Source organism: Temnothorax nylanderi, unplaced genomic scaffold (assembly GCF_030848795.1).
Source record: "Temnothorax nylanderi isolate EJ_2023f unplaced genomic scaffold, tnyl_v1.0 TNYL_tig0784_pilon, whole genome shotgun sequence".
NCBI classification, from domain to species: Eukaryota; Metazoa; Arthropoda; class Insecta; order Hymenoptera; family Formicidae; genus Temnothorax; species Temnothorax nylanderi.
The window spans coordinates 25,186-45,449 of NW_027249846.1; the positions used below are offsets into that span (position 1 = coordinate 25,186).

The 20,264-nt window shown below is 36.4% G+C and overlaps 1 protein-coding gene and 1 long non-coding RNA gene across 5 annotated transcripts; both read left to right on the forward strand.

Annotated features, from left to right (window-relative positions):
* The first annotated feature begins 1,210 nt into the window (after positions 1 to 1,210).
* Positions 1,211 to 6,337, forward strand: LOC139785351 (uncharacterized). The gene is made up of 2 exons (XR_011721911.1): positions 1,211 to 4,164; positions 4,708 to 6,337. It is a non-coding gene; the product is annotated as an uncharacterized lncRNA (long non-coding RNA).
* A 3,911-nt stretch (positions 6,338 to 10,248) lies between these two features.
* On the forward strand, positions 10,249 to 14,858 carry LOC139785349 (annexin B9). 4 transcript variants are annotated; one of them, XM_071724520.1, is made up of 10 exons: positions 10,325 to 10,382; positions 10,445 to 10,526; positions 10,797 to 10,853; positions 11,445 to 12,008; positions 12,176 to 12,352; positions 12,447 to 12,651; positions 12,729 to 12,881; positions 12,960 to 13,133; positions 13,215 to 13,396; positions 13,472 to 14,858. In XM_071724520.1, the coding sequence occupies exons 3-10, from the start codon at positions 10,836 to 10,838 to the stop codon at positions 13,523 to 13,525; spliced, it is 1,527 nt and encodes a 508-aa protein (XP_071580621.1). In that variant the 5' UTR covers positions 10,325 to 10,382; positions 10,445 to 10,526; positions 10,797 to 10,835; the 3' UTR covers positions 13,526 to 14,858. The 4 variants fall into 4 exon arrangements, with proteins under 4 accessions (XP_071580622.1, XP_071580624.1, XP_071580621.1 ...); XM_071724521.1 differs by lacking the exon at positions 10,445 to 10,526 and having other exon boundaries at positions 10,249 to 10,382; XM_071724522.1 differs by lacking the exon at positions 11,445 to 12,008.
* The last annotated feature ends 5,406 nt before the right edge of the window (positions 14,859 to 20,264 follow it).

Below are 20,264 nucleotides of genomic sequence, written 5' to 3' on the forward strand. Positions count from 1 at the left end.
GATTATTCGGACGATGAGAAACAACGCATGCAACGCACGTCACGAGCGAGCGTACCTTCAGTTAACTACAATCTTGTGTTCAATCACGAAGAAGCGAAGCAAGTAATATAAGTTTTTTTCGAAAAGGAGGTCACGGTTTCATTATCTCTTTCGTTTATATACCTACACATTCGTACTTTAATCCTTCGTCACTTTAATCCTTCCATTACGTTATGAAATGGCTGAGTAATAACTAACTGGCTCTGTATTAGAACATGAAACGTCACACTATCGCAGAAAAGTTTCATTAAAAGAAGTCAAGTAAAAAAAGTGATGCCATAAAGTGCAACTGAATTTATGAGAAAATAAATATTTTCCGACGATTGGAAAAGCTTCTTGCTCGTGTCATGATATATATATCGTTCTAATTATCTCTAAAAGTTTTCATTTACTTGGGACCAAGGTATTGTTTAATTAATACTCGGCCTGCCAGTGACGTATTCGCCTTACACAATGCAATTGAGCGAGTACGTCTCTCAGGTAATTAAATTATCGAAATTCTAATTAATATGACTGATTCACGAGCGGAGAATCAAAGACTGATTATTTACATAGTTTTCTTCTGTCATCAGAATCTATACACTGCCACGCGTAAAATCTATCTCTTTTACGATTGACGACAATTAAAAATCGATCGTCTATTTATGTCGGTGAATTTCCGAAACAAAGAGAAATATATCTTTGCTCATTAAAAGATACCAGAAATACATGATCTGCACAACTTGAATTAGAAGAATAAAATTTCCTCGTTCTCTATTTTGTACAATCTACAATAATAACTTCTTCCATAATTTAAAGTCACGGTTGCACCCCCTCGATGCAACGATATCGGCTTTAAAGCCATGACCCAGATACACAGCTAACTCCGCTGATGTGTTCCACGGCTCGCCGGAGAGAAATTTTTCCAAAAATAGGTCGTTGAAGATTTTCCTTTTTAATTACATTAATCGTTCCTGACACGAGCAAATTAATTCACGGAATCCTAATATACAATAGCACGTAATTAACTGCACTCTGAATACTTGCACGCACGAATACGATTCATCAGCACCCATTTATGAAAACGGCATTAATTCTCCGAGAGAGAGAGAGAGAGAGAGAGAGAGAGAGAGAGAGAGAGAGAGAGAGAGAGAGAGAGAGAGAGAGAGAGAGAGAGAGAGAGAGAGAGAGAGAGAGAGAGAGAGAGAGAGAGAGAGAGAGAGAGAGAGAGAGAGAGAGAGAGAGAGAGAGAGAGAGAGAGAGAGAGAGAGAGAGAGAGAGAAGATAAAAGTAATGTAAAACTAAAAATAATTATTCTGCAAAACGCAAGCGGTGACCTCCTTTTAAAAGTAACGTAATACGCTCTGACATTTTCTAATCGCGAAATTGCTGCAAGACGGCAGCGCGAAAGAAAAATCTATTTCGATAACAATGGCGATTTAATTATATCACCTTTACAGCGCCAATAAAAAAAACGTTGCATAAAAATTTCACAACTGTCTAGACATTACGAGATCAATGATGAAATATTTCCGATTGTGCCACATCGGGCGCGAAGGAAAAAACAATGACTTCGAGAAAATATGTCACCGCGTACCTAATACTGCCTTCGAAAACCGCCGCGTTTGCACGTCCCAGGATAATAAAAGTTTACGTTTAATGCGATCAGGTGACGCACTCCTGCATTGTATATTATCGCCGCTGTTCACATACGAACGCGTGAATCGTGACTTTTGACACCCGCATTGCCATTATCTTGATAGAGCGATTTTATTATCGCGACGCGCGTAATTAAACATCTCGCGTACAAACGTTGACCGACGCATTAATCAGCGAAACAAAAAATAACGCTATATATCGATTAGACATTACTCGATTTTGTTGATAAAGCGACATTTTTCGTGAAAAGTTGTTAATTCGCTGTGGAGCTGCTACTGAACTCTCGAGAGTATAGTTAATTTCATACATTTTATCTAAACGTATAGACTTTATTCAAACGGAAGGGATAAAAGTTTAAAGAGTAATCCTTAAAAATTTTAAAGGCGATCGAGGAGACAATTGCATAATTGCTTACTGAATCTTTGCGAGAGATAGTCGATGTTTAATCCTTGTCATTTAAGACAGAAATGACAGAATGAAACTTCGGTCTAAGGATTAAATAAGATTTTAATGTAGAACGAAGTTGTGACTAAATGAGACGCATAGCGTCTCTCAGAAACGCGACATTTTACTCATACGTAAAACAACCACGCCAGAAGTGAAATATGAATAACTTTTTAAACATACATATATTATGAAGCCTAGTTAATTCGACGTCGCCACAGATTTAACTAGTCGCTTATTTTAAAAATAATGTAAAGTCAGTTTTGACGCACCACAAATTTAGAAAAAAAAAGAAATACGAGCATAAATCAACGCGACAGTTCGGTTTTAATATTTTTTATAAATTGAGTTTACACTGTTTTCAATATAAACGAATCTCTCTTATTGGATTGTTGCGTACAAAACAATGGACTTAAAACATCGGACTATGAAATAAATGTGATATATTACGTGTCACGTTTATCTGATAGGATCTGTTTATAAAAATATGCTTTAAATTTCGAAAATATTTTTTATTTTTTTATAATATAATATTTATAAAAATATTTGTATGAAATATATGGAGAAGTAATAATATATTACTCTAAGATTTTAGAGAAGATATTCTTTAAAATCATACTTCTCATTTTAAGAAACGTGAAAAACATTATTGAATTTTTTAATTACAGGTACATATATTTACACTTGTTTTCTAGGAAATTATTTGAAAATCGGCGGATTTTGACATAAAATCCGAATTTTATACGCACCGATCCAATAATTATTCAGAGAGAACTAGAAAACTTCGATCCGAAATGAATCTCCATAGACGCAAATTAGCCTCGTTTACGTGTCACGTTTCAAACGCAAGTGCAGAAACGTACTGCCTCGCACACACTTCCACGTGCTTTATCCTCGAAGATGATAACTGCGGATACGGCGATAGCCCTCAAGATACAATTTTCCAGCTTAGAGGGATACCGCCATGTCGCTTCACCTATGTAAATATCAATAATGGTTACGTAAATGATCGGTATGGTCAATGTAAGACAAATTTACGATTATCGGCCAATTCTTTCGGCTCGTGTTTCGATTGTAAATAAGCGTAATCGTACGAATTAAAGGGATTCTAGATCACGATGTAAGCTAGTAAAGTAAATTATCTAGAATCTAGAGAGACGATTCCCTTTTTTTTTAGACATTATTATCAAAGATGTAAAAATCATATCCGCGGCTGCGATTATGAGAGACGCAAACGATCGAACTGTCGATTGTCAAATTTGCCACACGGCAAAGTCTTATTTTCCGAGATCTTCGCGCACCTTTGCCCGTGCTATTAGCTCTCGATTTTGATTTCTGGCGACCATCAAGATTTCATGGCGTTTAATGTTGTTATAGAGCCACGATAAAGTAATCATACAGAATATAGGGCAAAATTTACAGAAGGAGAGAGTTGGGGCATTTAAAGTTTCGCCTAGCAAAATAAATATAACTTGCGTATACTATTAGAAAAGAAAATTAACTTTGATGGTGAGACACCTGAATGTTGAGGTATACTCTAAAGACTTTCAGCCACCGCGTGTTATGCGTTCACTTCTCCTTCGCTTTTCTTACAATCCTTACCGTCGCTTGTTTAACGTCTCCAGGAAACTGACGGCGATTATTAATTCGAGCTATTATAACGGAATAAGTGCAATGACTCTCTCATTATCTTAATTACGACCCTATCGTTAAAGTTCCGAAGGAATCAGTTCCAAGTTAGATAAGCGAATGAGAAGTGTTGTATCAAAATGAGATAAGAATGAACCAATGTCAAGCGAAAAAGAAGCTGGCACAGTTTCGTTACGCACTAGACAAACAATCGGTGACAGTCGCGTGTTTGTTACGAGGTGCCGTTATCTCGTGCACTACCTGCGCGGTTATTACATGAAAAATGAACAAATGTTTGCATCGAGATGGAGAATTCGCGTGATTGCATGTGCGTATAAATTCTACGCTGCCGAAACGCTGCCGAGGATTCGACACTTATCATCTCGGACGTCTAGGTACTTCGCGATAAATCCCGTACGTAATATAATTAAGTAATCGCCTCATTCTGTCATTTTTTTTCATGAAAAACAGAGGTTTGTGTTAGTCGTTGCTGTCAATAAAACGATATCGATGCCTTTGCGCATCGGAATTTTTATGATAATACACCTCTTATTTTGTGAAAGTAAAATACATACGCACTCTCTACTAATGATCGATATAACTAGACAGTTATCCGATAATCTCCGTAAACTTACAGATGAGAAACTTACAAATTCGGTCGCAATTCGAAATAATTACGCAAATTGACGCGTTCGAATCAAAGAATCGATCGAGTCAGCTTTCACGTATAACGCGTTCTCGAAAATACCTATATCTTTGCGGATCTTGACAGTTCTGTTGTATCACGCTACAAAGACGAATGGCACAAACTGTTTCTGCAAACTCAATTTTCATATCATCTACTATCCACATTCCATATGACGCCGGGAGATATTTTCCTTTCGGTCGTTGCGATATCAATCATTCACGTATTTCAAGACAGGTTCACAAATAACGATGTATCTATGTACTTTGCAGCGTGCAGCAACGAGGTCGCCGCGCTTATTTGTGAGAAAAGCGCATTCTGCGGAATTCTTTTTCAAAAATTCTACGGAGCGATTCGATTATGCTCCTTAAGCGAGATTGCTCACCGGGAGTAAATCTGTTCTACGTTCGCCCTCAATTGCATCGCGTTCGATCGACTGCCATGCCATATGCCGGTCCGATGATCGTGCCTCGAGATTCGGTTTTTTTTTTAAACTCAATTCGCGAGAGAATGAGTATATATATGAAACCCAGAATCCGAACACCGAACGCATGGAATCGTGTGCACCGACTCGGATCTCGATAACCCTGATTTTGCATACGAAAGCTTTTTCGCGACAGACAGGCACGATCGATCGGGCGATAAAACACGCGTTTTAGGAAAAATCCTGCGTACGCTTCCTGGAATAAATTTTATATGTTAAAGATATATTAATATCTTGAAATTTTGAATATATCTCTTGTTTATCTGCCGCTTTGGAACGTTTAAAGAAAAATTCTGAGGAATGTGAGAATAATTTTTAAACTAATTATACAAATCTTACGTATTTTGTGTAAAAGCAAATGCATTTTAAATTCCTCCTCTCGGTCATTATTAGATTATGATGAGCGCAAAGTCAGCAAGAAATCTGACAATAACATAAAGGCACACACACATACACACCCACGCATGCACGCGATCTTGCCAGGCCATGCATAAACGCACACGTCATTAATACATTTGTAATCGCTCTATTTGAAGACTGTGACACGAATTGCGGTAAACAAACGTCGATGGCTTTATTTAAATGTAACGACACAACTGTACGTTAAAATCGTCGAGAAGCTTGTGTTAATATGTCTTATTATATACACACAATTAATTTTTATAATTGATATACATATATAACTAATTTGTTAATTAAAATAAAACAACAACAGTTATTTAGAAAATTAAAAAAGAGATTTGTTTTAGTAATTCCAACGCTTTTCTCATACCTATATCATAGATATATATAAGACCGAGGATTCAAGGGACGGATTTTTATCCATTTTCCGCGATTTTCTTCCATTCTTTCCGGATAAGTAATTTACTTGCCGTCAGAAAGAAAACGTAAAGTCCATTGTGCAATCGGACGACGATCGTTGTTCGCGTTAAATCGGATCAGAGCGAAATCAGTCCGAGGAGGCAGCGACCTGCGCATGAATCATGAGCCCGTCATGATTTATTTACGGACGAAGTGGCCGTCTCTAACGGAAGTGAATGCGTCATACGACGTCACTAGAATCCGATCGCAGCGTTAGACAATTCGCTGACAAAAACGCCTTTGCATTCCGCAGAAGTATGCAAGAGCGTAAATAGATTGGCGATGCGGATTTCGTGTCACATGGAACTTCGATGACTCGCGGTGTCACTTATATAAATATACATATATATATGTATATACACACACAGTCCCGTTAATTTATTCCACGATAAAATAAAAACAATAACGACCGATCACCTGCCAGACGTAAATTTTAATTGACCCTCCGAAAAACATGCTCACGCGATATGCATATAGTTACTAATTGTACCATTGCCGACTACCGACTCGAAGTATAACGAATATGCGACATTTTTAATAAATTATTTTGAAGATTGCCTGCCTCGTTTTCTTCTCGCAACCCATAAAATGCGCCTGTTCCATTGTCCTATCAATTACGTAATTTCTCTTATAAAAGCCGAGTGTCGACGCAGTATTGATTTTTCGATATTAATTCCGATAATAAACTTTTCTCGGTATTGTCGTAATTCTTTGATGTATATTATACTGACACAAATTAATGCGTTTTTATGATCAAGTACATATGTATAATTTTTTAGAAATTCTTGAAAAAATTATAAATATCTTTATGGCAGAAATTGGGTCATTCTACATATATGTATACAGCTACAAACTCGTATGTGCGAGAACTCGCGTTTACTTATTTTTCTAGTTATTAACATAATTGCTAGTGCGTTGAAGACATTAGTATGTATCAGTCACGTGTTGATAGCATGACATGCAGAACAACGGTTGAAGTTAAGACACGGAGCTGTCTCGAATCTAAACGAAACGTTATATTGATATTAGATAAGATTGTAGTTCTTCGATATATAACGGCACGCGTATGCTAATAATATCATCATTTTCGAGAAAACGTTAACTACAACCCAGATAGCACGCATGTTTAAATTAGTCCGGGAGCCCACCGCAAAAATTTGGGTCGATCGCTTTTATGACAAATTTTTACTCGAAACAGTGGGTAATGTACCGCACAATACTAATTGCTTGTCAGCCAAAGTCGTACCCCCTGCTTTATATCTTATAACAAATTGTTAACAAATGAAATTGTGCGAGGTACTTCACTCATTGCTTTTATGAAAATTTTCTGTTTCAATAGATAGGGGGCAATAAAATGGACCTTCCAATACCCGGCTGCCACCCCTCATCCCCTGCTTTAAGGGTGGCTGCCAATGTCCAATATGACAATATTGATTAACTAACCTACACCTATCACTTTTATGGACAAATGACATATCGTTGGAAAGCTCGTCAAATTTCCTTCAAAATAATACCCGGCTGCCGCACCTTCGCCCCTGTGGAGGTGAGGCTGCCGAGGTTTTAACTTGCTGCGCGAGTCCATTCGAAAACGCAGTTTGAAATGCGCGCTCTAGACAAGGACAGAGCGATGTGTTCCCATTTGTTCTCCAAATGTTATTCTCCTGAATGTCACATTGTTACAATGGCAGAGTAGGTAAGAATTTGTGTTGTTTATATATTTTTCGACATTCATTGAGTGTAGTAGTCAAAATGTATGATCTTATTATCGAGTCGAGTTTCAAGTCTGTTTTTAATCTTTTATGGAGTGTAAGGAAAGCGTAATTAGAATTTTCGAAAAGTTGTACTATCGAGTCGCATCTGTGTAATCATTTACGTAAATATGAATAACACAGTTATTGATCTGTAATTATCATAAGTAAAAGATCCTAAAAAATTTAGTTGTAGGCAAAGGATAGATGTCATGTTTAACTGATTAGACATATTTATACTCACTTTGCCGTATGATTCTTAAGTGAGGGGTTACTTCAGCAAAGCTTTCGTGGAGGTGAAGAAATAAAGGTTTTTCGTAGTTTACTAATGTATTTATTTATATGTTACGAAATCATTGAGAAGAAGTATTAATTAACAATATGCTGTGTTGCAATAGCCATGTGAAACTTGAATGAAAAAAACAGCAATAACAGACATTTGCAAGAAGATGGAAAATTATTCACTTGACCATCGTCGCATTAAGCAATGAGAAACCACGACAAAATCGAAAAATTGGCACGTAAGCACGCGAGGCAGTGACAATTGCCAAAAAATATATATGGTATGTATCAGTCGTACGCACACATAAACGACAGACGCACGACATTCTGTCCTTGTCTAGAGCGCGCATTTCAAACTGCGTTTTCGAATGGACTCGCGCAGCGAGTTAAAACCTCGGCAGCCTCACCTCCACAGGGGCGAAGGTGCGGCAGCCGGGTATTATTTTGAAGGAAATTTGACGAGCTTTCCAACGATATGTCATTCGTCCATAAAAGTGATAGGTGTAGGTTAGTTAATCAATATTGTCATATTGGACATTAGCAGCCACCCTTAAAGCAGGGGATGAGGGGTGGCAGCCGGGTATTGGAAGGTCCATTTTATTGCCCCCTATCTATTGAAACAGAAAATTTTCATAAAAGCAATGAGTGAAGTACCTCGCACAATTTCATTTGTTAACAATTTGTTATAAGATATAAAGCAGGGGGTACGACTTTGGCTGACAAGCAATTAGTATTGTGCGGTACATTACCCACTGTTTCGAGTAAAAATTTGTCATAAAAGCGATCGACCCAAATTTTTGCGGTGGGCTCCCGGACTAAATCCGGATATAAGACATAAAATAAGACGTCTTAAAGACATCTTTAAAGCCGGGTCCAGATTTGTATCGTATCACCGTATCGTATTATAATATTTTCTTATCAAAATACGGAAATGTTAGTTATAATGATATGCCAAGGCCTTGTTTTCGATCTGTAAGATACGGGATACGAATACGGATTGAAAGCAAGGCTTTGGCGTATCATTATAACCAACATTTCCGTATTTTGATAAGAAAATATCATGATACGATACGGTGATCTGATACAAGTCTGGATGCGGCTTAAGACATCTTTGAGACGTCTTATGTCCCGATTGTGGATATAATGCTGTCTGGTAAGTGTCTTGTTTACGTTACGGGTTATTTTTGTCGTTTCTCTTTCTACTTTTATTCGCGAGGAAATACCAATATTTGCATAAAGACCGGGCAAGACCGTCATAAAAAATAAGACTCGGAATCTCCTTCGTGCGCATCAATAAAATTTCCCATCGCATAATGAATCAAATATCACTTCCGCAGTCAGAACATAATTTTCGAAACATTCTTATTGTGAGCACGCATAATATATATCCATGCATGATGCATTATACCTATAAAGCCCCTTGCACAATAGGCGATAGCGATAGCGATAGCGATAGCGACAGCGACAAGGTTGCCGACAAAGCTATACCTTTGTCGGCAACTTTGTCGCTGTCGCTATCGCTATCGCTATCGCCTATTGTGCAAGGGGCTTAATAGTTACAATAAATGAATATTATAATTATATTTATCAGAGCACATAATATATCTATCATCATTATATAGGTATTATTTTTGACAATCTTGAACAAGGCTAACAAAATACAATTTATTTCTTTAATTAGTGATACCATCAATTTTACCTAGCTCATCATTAACATCTTTCATCATTATTAATTTGTTACAGTTTATGACCATTTTACTGGCAATTTCCCTCTTATTTGCATCGGAAACTAATCATAATAAACATAATATGCATAAATTTGCAAATTCGCTGTAATAAATTAATAAACTTACACTAAATAAAAGAAAAAAATTAATTATTTAAAAATTTAAATTAATTCTTTAAAGACTTTAAACGAGAGTACAAGGCCCTGCCCACAATAGAGCATATATTAAGAATAAGAATAAATATTAAATATTAGGAATCGTAATTAGAAATAATAATTAAACGTAACGCACAATGGAAAAGAATAAAATATAGATAAGATATAAATATAAGAATATTCCTACATTTACAGATCTTAATATTTAATATTTATTAGAGGAATATTCCTATATTTATATATCCCAATATTTAAAATTTATTCTTATTTCTAGTATGTGCTCTATTGTGAGGAGGGCCTAAAGAAAATTGATAAATATAAAATTTCGAAATTTGTCTCGTGGAATACTACGGTTTTCCCGGAATTCTCGATGACGTGCAAATCAGCGGAGACCCCGAAAGAGCCTTCCCAGTTTCCCACTACCTGATCCTGTCCTTGCCACTACCACATTCATCCTCGCTGCGTGACGCGTGACGCGCGTCGGCTGGTCGGCTCCGGGCTCCGGCAGTCTCGGCGGTCTCGGCGACTCGGCGCTCATCTCGCTCGCGTACTCTCTTACGTCACCGTCTCTCTCGCCGGCGGCAGTGGGCGGTATTGCGGTATTCCGCGCGACGTTTTCTGTCGTTAACACACGCGTCACGAGTCACGACGCGGGAGCTCGCAATCTCACAGTTGGGCGAACTACCTCAGGTGAGTACCGAGAGCTGAGTGACATCATATAAGACTTAACGTAGCGCATCGTTAATCCGCAGTTTGTCGTTCGTACCGTGACGAGAACACATCCGCCGTATTTCGTTGGGCGTCATCGATCATCCCGTTTGTTTTCTCCTCAAGGTGAATACCTCTCCGGCGAGTCCGGCGACATATGCGTGACGCGTGACACGTGTCAGCTTATGATAATTGCGATATAATTTAATATATTGTGATAGTTTCGTTTATTCCAACAATATTCTTTGTAGATTCCTACGATATATGTATTAGAGTTGTTATCGAATTGTACATATTATTCGCGTTACTACACAAATTGCCATTTAGTGGCCATGTGACGGTCGCGACGCAGCGTAGATAGAGGAAGTTTGTAATTTAGTGTTCTTCTGTGTGCAGGTTCTTCCGTTGCGACAGTTTAACTCTCGAATAGGCAAAATGAGCTACGGTTATCAAGTGAGTATATGGATTTGGTTTTATTGTTAAATAACTGAAGAGAATATTTTCAAACTGTGTTAATTCCATACTTTTAAGAAAGGAGAATAGAGGTTATATACATATGTGCATGTTACTCCAGTAAGCAAAATGATAGCAGTCTGTCGGCAGATTGGTGACAGATTTGATCAGACAAGCCAGCAGACTGACATTAATTGCTCCGCATTCAGTTTATATTCTGCCAGCAGAGTTTGCTAACAATCAGACAGCAGAGTCTACAGGTTCCAGCAGGATTTTGATTTCAGATCGATTTCTGTCGCCGATCTGCTGTCTGATTATGTTAGCAGACTCTGTTATACTTCTGCTGACATCATGTAATATACAATATAATCATGTATATCAAAACAAGCATCAAATCTATAGTCTTTCTACCGACAAAGGGCTATGACATGCTTTTTATTATTGCCTGAATCTGTATGTATATATAGTATGTATCCATCAATATGGTCTACTAACGTAGTTTAAAAATAAGCTTATTATTCGAATAGTTAAATGAAGCTTGTATGGGATTGGTACTATTTATTTCTGTATCTGTACCTTGATATATCCAAGGGGCCACCTGTTCAGTTTCCGGGACGAGCACAACCGCCAACGTCGTTTGGGGCTCCACCTGGTGCACCCTCTGCCCCTGGTGCTCCATCCTACCCTTCGATGGGTTTCTCAAACGCGCCCCCGACATCTTTTGGCATGCCTCAACCATACTCTCAGGCTCCCTATCCGACACAGCCCATGCATCCCATTCCTGGCAGCGTACCTGCGCAAACCAATACTTATTCTCCACAGGAAATGCCGTATCCTCAATCTATGCCCACGTGTTACCCCTCTAATGCACATTCCAATCAACCTACACCGTCCCCTTATCCTCGACAACAAAATTACAATACATATCCTAATCTTCAAGCTGCACCAGACGCTAAAGAATATTTTAGCAATATGGCTCCTTCCCCTTATCCCTCTGGACCAAGTACATACACGGTTAATACAATTCCATACCAAAGTGAAAGCTATCCCGGGGGGCAGGGGGTAGGGCCGAAATATCCTTACGCTGCTAATCCACCTACTGCTGCTACACGTGGTACTACCCCAGCCCTCCGGAGAGATCGGTTTACGCCTAAGGTGAGATTATGAATAGTTTAAGACTTTTGAGAAAGTTATAAACGAGATATTAAATATTCTTTGTGCAGGTATTAAAGCAGCAGTTATTGTAATCTTGCAGAAAAGCGCCTTAAATCTTATGTTATTCTTTGCGTAAATTTTTTAAGGTTTTATGAATTTTGTTATAGACTTCTCCCACGGTGGTGCCTTACGATGGTTTTGATGCCAGAGCGGATGCGGAAACTTTGAGAAAAGCTATGAAAGGATTTGGCACCGATGAGAAAGCTATTATTAATGTACTTGCGAATCGCAGTAATCTACAACGTCAAGAGATCGCATCTCAATTTAAAACTCTTTATGGAAAGGTGTAGTTTGAGAATTCAGAAACTTGTTTTACAAAAAAAAAAAAAAAAAAAAAAATTGGGGCTTAATACCACAATGTTGCTTCTCTGTTAACAGGATCTGATAAAGGATTTAAAGTCTGAGCTGTCAGGTAATTTCGAGAAACTTGTTCTTGCCTTGATGACGCCCCTACCTCAATTTTATGCTAAAGAACTCAACGATGCAATGTCTGGTCTTGGCACTGATGAGACGGTACTCATTGAAGTATTGTGTACACTGTCCAATCATGAAATTTCGATCATTAAACAGGCATATGAAGCAAGTGAGTTAGCCAATCGATATTAAGATTTACAAGATAACATCGGTCTGTTTGCTTATCATACTGTTTAATAATTACAGTGTATGGAAGGACATTGGAAGATGATTTAATTTCTGATACGTCTGGCAATTTCAAACGCTTGATGGTATCGTTGTGTTGTGCCAATAGAGATGAATCATTGAACGTGGATAATGCTGCTGCAATGGAAGACGCTAGGCAACTTTTGCAAGCTGGTAATTAATAAAGAATACTTAAATAGCCACTGCTATATATATATATATTTTTTTAAATGTTATATTAATGTTATACAGGGGAGCTTCGATTTGGTACAGATGAGTCTACTTTTAACGCCATTCTTGTTCAAAGAAGCATTGCACAATTGCGACAGATATTTGTGGAGTATCATAACATAACGGGCCACGATATTGAGAATGCAATTGAAAACGAATTTTCTGGCGATATTAAGAAGGGTCTTCTTGCAATTGGTAGGAATAAGTTATAAATATATATGTCTAAGAGAAAGATATATACTAGACTGCCTACTAAAATCAATATCTTTCAAACAGTGACGTGTGTCAAGAACAGAACCGGTTTCTTCGCCGAACAATTGTACAAAAGCATGAAAGGTCTTGGTACTGATGATAGCCGCCTCATTCGACTGGTTGTGACACGCTGCGAAGTGGATATGGGTGAAATAAAGAATGTATTTGCCCATCAATATGGAGAGTCATTGGAAGATTTCATATCCGTAAGTTATTAATACAAGAGCATCATATATTACATATTTATACTGACAATCTAATTTTCTCTTTTTTTTTTTCAGGGTGACTGCTCAGGACATTACAAAAAATGCTTACTGGCACTAGTGCAGTCCTAAAATACTTTCAGATATGGAACTTATTTCGTTGCATTTATCATCCATCTTTTTACAAATACGTACGACGTATGTATTTATGTCCAGCCGTCTTTTCTTTTAATTTTTTAACCGTTATGCCAATGACAAGCTTATATGCTTTGAAGAATATATACATATGTAAATGAACTCATTTTTATATGCAGAGTTATATGAAGATATTTTGAGATGTATTTATACACGATGTGCAAGTACTTCGGTGATTTTATAAAATTACTAACGATTGTGTACAGATTCACTAGCTATGTTGATGAATGCTAAGAATTTCAAAACGTCATACAATCATCTACGATTTTATGAAAGTAAATAGTTATGAAAGTAAATGTGTGAGAGGTGACTACACATATTTTGAGATATACTTATATACGCATTAATTGCTTTGAAAAATTATTAATAAATACATTTAATTTTCATTTTTTATTCATTCGTCAACATATGTAATTAGTATTCTATGATCAGTGATTTTATAAAATTATTTTTACTGTACATGTATACTTATGCTAGTTGACTATGATTAACATTGATCGAATGTACATTGATATACTGTAAACGGTTCTGAAATGGTAACGATGGTAATGGTAGCAGATAAGCTTTTAACGATTGTGCCAAGACATACGTGCTTCATAGTGAATGTCAATCTAGACAAAGAATCTCACGAGAATTTATCGGCCTTCTTGTCATGATATTATGAAAGATTATTATGAGCGTGTACCTTACAGATTTAAAGACATTTTATATATAAATGATATATATACATAAAGATTATATATATATTTTCTCGCATGGCATAATATAGCTTACATAAAAATGTCCAGAAATAGTTTTACATATCCCAGATAGCCAAGTTGCCCGCAGGTTGCTGTCAATTTGCTTAAAACTGCTCTGTTAAGTTGCCTTCAATATTGAGGAAAGCGGCTTCCGATTTTGCCTGTTGGATTGCCGACTTTTATTGCCACCAAAACGGTTGCCAACAGATTGTGGCAACTTTTATGGCAATAAGTATACTACGAGCTTTCCGCTTGTTTGCGTAAGGTAATCGTTGTCTGCATAATGCTTTTAAGTTGCTCTAAACGAAATTACTGTTGTCCGGTGACAGCAATATGATGACAACTGAAGGGAAACTTATGCCAAACACTATTTCCTTTTTATGCCAAGGAATGCTTGGCTATCTGGGATTATTCTATATTTATAAAATGTATTTTTTCAAGTTATTACATACGTATGTATTATCCATTGTTTTGATTACTGTATTTACTATGTCTATAAATAAAAATTTTAACTGATATAAGCGAAATAAGCTCTCAAAGCGTTGTTGAAATATTGAAGATCCACACCCTGAGATTAAAGTTTCCGATTACAAATTGTATAAATACAATGCGTATTTATACATATCGTGCGTATATATGTGCGTTTATATGTATTATATAATCTAATTAAAAATGTGTAGTGATTCTTGATCTCGGAGGAATAAAAAATTAATCTAATGTATTTATCTGTCAATTATCTAAAAAATAAGGAGAGAGTGTATCAATCGTATAGATACTATGTAGGGTGTTCCTAAAGTGACTACCTATTTTGTGAAATAATAGGGATTATATAAAACACCTTTAAGACATGAAAAAAATATACATAATTTAAATAAAACACATATTATATGGGCCTAATTTAATTGTTAGTTTCTACGTAATGATCATCAATATTTCAAAGCGATCAATTGTTTCACGGAAAACACGTTCAAGCATATTGCAAATGAAGATTTCGAAGATTAGCTACATCTCTAATTTTTTTAATAGTTCACTTACACTTCAGACTTAATGAAATCGCGGGCCAAAAATCTAATGGTATTAAATCAGGTGACAAATTTAATTCACGAATAGCTTGGTCGGTAGAATCTGTTTTATATTTTTCTCTCAAGCTTTTCTCTAATTTCATTGCTCTTCATGCCTTTTTTTCTGTATATTAAGAGACCGGTAGTGTTTAGCATCAAATGCATGCGCCAGCAACACACGAGCGACAAAATCGGACCGTGTATCTTCATGCGAGTCACCTACTTGAGCAGAGGTATGATTATCACAGTAATGACTGGATCGATCAAGTTCTTAATAGGCTTAATCATCGAGAGCTTGTATTTAAAATAAGTACCAGCTAATCAAAAAGTGGACGGTACAGCGTAAGAAAATCGATCGCCGAGGGAGAAATTGCAATTGCGAGGGAGATACAGAAAAGGAGAGAGAAAGCGAGAAGAGCAGGTTGAACAGCGAAGGAGAATAATGCAATCTATAACTGGAGGGTTGCTGAAACTTTCCAAGTGTCAGCCTGAAGCTTTATGTGTTTGCCATTCTTATGCACGTAGGGGAGAGTTGGATATTACCGAGCCCCTAAGAATTGAAGCGTATATGTAAGCTTAGAAATGTTTCAAAAAAACAAAATGTGCAGTTTTAGATAGGTAATTTATTTGGCTATCTATATATAATAGTAATAATCTTCTCAAAGTTAAACACAAATTAAAATATTAACAATTTTCCAAAAAATGAGAAAACGCGGTATTACCGAACTGGTCTGATAATATCGTGCCTATAAAAATTACTCTGGCTTCAGCCAGTGACATAAAGTAGAACACAACAACAAAATGTTTTTTTTATATTTATGCATTAATATCGTCTAGTAGGTACCTACATATAAAAATAAGTGAATGTGTTAACAAATAACGATCATTATAAATTCAAATCAAAACTTAAGCAACGATCTTTTCTGTAAGCACCTTAAATTGTAAACTAAACAGTCTTGGTAACTCTTAACACACAGTTATCGTTATACCTATTGTCTATGAATTACAAAAATTAACAACTTTAAAATCTTATCAGTCTCCAAAATTCAATCAGTCTCAAAATTTCAACTTTAGGCGCGAAATTATCAAACTCAATCATTTCACTTTACAACCTTAAAATATATAGAAAAGAAACGCGTGTTTCTAAAATCATTTTGCAACCTAATTTTATAGTGCTTTAGCTAGCCTATCAAATGCGTCAAATTTAATTCTGTAATGTAAATATTATATTACTCACATCTTATCGAAACTACCAGCAAAATTACAGTGAATAAGCAGAAAATCTTGCAGTGCGCAGTGTCTTCACATGGATGGCCGGAACGAACTGACAGCGCATTCGCGGCGGGTATTCCGTGTTAGGCTGCGTTCGGAAACTTCACCCGGGTGCACCCGCCGAGGCTCATGCTGTTCGGAAACGTTCAGGTTGTACCAGTGTGACAGAGATGAAGTCGTTCGGAAACTTCACCCGGGTGCACCTCAGGAGGAAAATTTTCCATCCTGAAATTTCAGGGTGAATGCGGGTAACTTTATTACATTTGGCGGCATTTTTAAACTGTAGCAATGGAGTTTCTTCTTCTATGGAACTGTTCCGAATGGATTCCGATTGAAATTATTCCGTTTTCCCTAAAAAACAATAGAAATCTAGGGAATAATTGAATTTCGATCGGAATCCATTCCAAACATTTCCAGTCGGTTCTAGTATATACATACGAACAGAGATTATACCAGATAAAAAAAACATACATAGACATATATGGACATATTTTATAGAATATTTTATATAATATTGTATAATTATATATATTTAAATATGTTTTTATATAAAAAATGTTTTACCGAATTTGCGTTACGATTTGCTGAATTGGTCGAACATGTTAACTTATAATAACTCTGATTAGTTGGATTTAAGTAAGGTTGATTATATTCTATTGCCTTATACCGCTAATTTATTATCAGATTTTATCTACGTTTAATAATATCTTGACGCTAATTACGGATTATGTTTTTCTATTATTCATATTAATTAATAATTCATCTTATGTAGGTATATCTTAACAGTTGCTTAAGCGATCGATATATTTTACACTCCTTTTGTAAAGTAGGGGAGACCGGGGCAAACTTGACACTAGGCTTTTTGTCAATTTAAATATATCGTAGAAACTTGCCTTTCCTACTGTAAATGCGTCTTTATGTGCCAGTATTATCAACGGAATTTGGTGACATTCTGAGTTATGGTGTAATTTTTAGCGCGACAAGCGTTTTTGATGGTGAAAAGTAATTTTTCTGATCTCTCGAAAATTTTTACTCTTTCATCGAGCTTTATTTTTGCGAATCTACCGGTATGTGATTTTGATGGAAATTCGATGCTTTATACGAATCCGATAATAGTTTTTGCATATTTTCAAAGTTTTTATATTTTTGGAGTAACAAAAATGAAAACAACGTTCGGGGCAAAGTCGACACCACGTCGTTTTATCGGCTCCTAATAACAAACGATCCTTGTCATGCAGCTATATGGCCTATGACAAATGTGTGCGCACGTCTAATAATCGCGAATTTACCTGCATAAATTGTTTTTCAGACATGAGTTTAGATGAAAATAATTGAATGTTCAATAATTTTTGTTTTCATTATTTCCAATGATTGTTTTACTTAATTCCGAATTTTTATACTTTCTAAATACACGATAAACAATGTATGTTTAGTTTCAGACAATAAAAAATAAGTTCCAGATCAAGTTGTGTCGATAAGGCAAAGTGTCGAGTTTGCCCCGGCATTTTTCAATTTAAAAATTTGTCTTTGCGTCACTTTTCCTTTCTTGGGGGGCAAAACTAAGCGACGTACAGCAAAATTTCCTTAGGGCCAGCGCACGAACATTGCCGTAGCGTCTTACGCCTTACGTGAGAATCTTGCGTTACGTGACACGCAAGCCAATCTTGCGGCAACGTACGAAGAAAAGCGTAATGTAACGTACGTAACATAAGACTAATTACGTTACGTTCTTCTTTGTGCGTTGCCGTAAGATTGGTTTGCGTGTCGCGTAACGCAAGATTCTCACGTAAGGCGTAAGACGCTACGGCAATGTTCGTGCGCTGGCCCTTAAGCAATTTTGTACCTGAAGGAACATTATTTAAATGTGTACCATTAAATTTGTTTGATTAATTAATTGTTAAAAATTGCCTTTGAAAAAATTGTGTCGAGTTTACCCCGGTCTCCCCTAATAACTGATAATTTTAAATTAAAAAATATATTATTTCATCGTTATATGGTGATTGCACCACTAATTTTACTAAAAGGAAGTAGAAGTTCTAGAAACACTCAGCGGCTCATCATTACCACAGCATAAGTAGATATTATACTGTGTCATTACCCGGGAAAAAATGGAGGAGATCTGACCATGTCTGATTTGATAAAATGAGATACAACGAGATCTGAAATTCAAGTAAAGTCAGATCTGATAGGATACAATTTTATCTCGCCAGATCTGCATGGCCATATCTGATCACATGCAGCCAGATATGCTGAATTATAATCCGATCTCACCAGATCTGACCATTGCTGCCGTTCGATATTGAATCGCAGATCCAATCGGATCTCTTCCGATCTAATCGGACATTATCTGATTGCTTCAGATCTCCTGAAGTACGAGCAGACATTACGCCTCAGATCTTGTCGGATCTGAGCAGACCTAGCCAGACATATCTTGATCTCACTAGATAAGACCAATCTTGGCTTACAAAGTTGTGTTGCTGATCCAATCAGATCTCTTCCGATCTTGTTGGATCTGAGCAGACTTAGTCAGACATATCTTGATCTCACCAGATAAGACCAATCTTGGCTTACAAAGTTGTGTTGCTGATTCAATCAGATCTCTTCCGATCTTGCCGGAACTGAGCAGACCTAGTCAGACATATCTTGATCTCACCAGATAAGACCAATCTTGGCTTACAAAGTTGTGTTGCTGATCCAATCAGATCTCTTCCGATCTTGCCGGATCTGAGCAGATATCGTCAGTATAGAACTTATAAAAATTTCGTTCTCAAATCGTCCATTATTAATTTTTACACCCAATGTTGGACATTATATCAAATATAATATTAACTCTGTAAAGGGGAAGCTTAAATGATTTTTGGTCAAAAAATCAATTAATTTTTATATTAAAAACAGTTTTCTCAATTTTGAAACATTAACATATATAATAAATATAGTCTCTGCCAATTTGATAATAATTGTTAATTTCGACACCATATTTAAAATTTATTATAAATATTCCATTAAAAAAGTACCATGCAAAATTAATTAATAATAGGTAAATATAAAAGATTAATGTGTATATGTATATATAAAACATAAATTTTTTAAATTATTTTGCAAACATACCTTATAATTTAAACTGATAAAATAATATAATCTGCACATATAAACTTATATAGTCATATAAGATTATATATGATCAGATCATAATGTTGCATCTCAAAGTATCCGATAGATGGCATCCGACGGAATCTGATTCTCGTATTTAAAATTTGATGAACAGTGGTATAAGAACGGTATCAGACACGGCAGTGTCGTGCTAAGTTGCGCCAAGTTATGTAAATCGTGGAACGGCACAACTTTTGTATCGTGGAGTCCACTTTTATAATAAAGTGGCACATTTAAAAAATAACATTTGAAAACAACAATTTTCTGCAGTGGATGGACACCGGATCGGATCAGATCTACTCATGTCTGATTGGATCTGAGCAGATATAATAGATTATTCTCGTTACATATCTGACTCTATCCGCTAGGATCGGATCAGATCTACTCATGTCTGATTGGATCTGATCAGATAGGGCCAATATTTTGATCAAACCAGATCTGAGTGGATCGGAT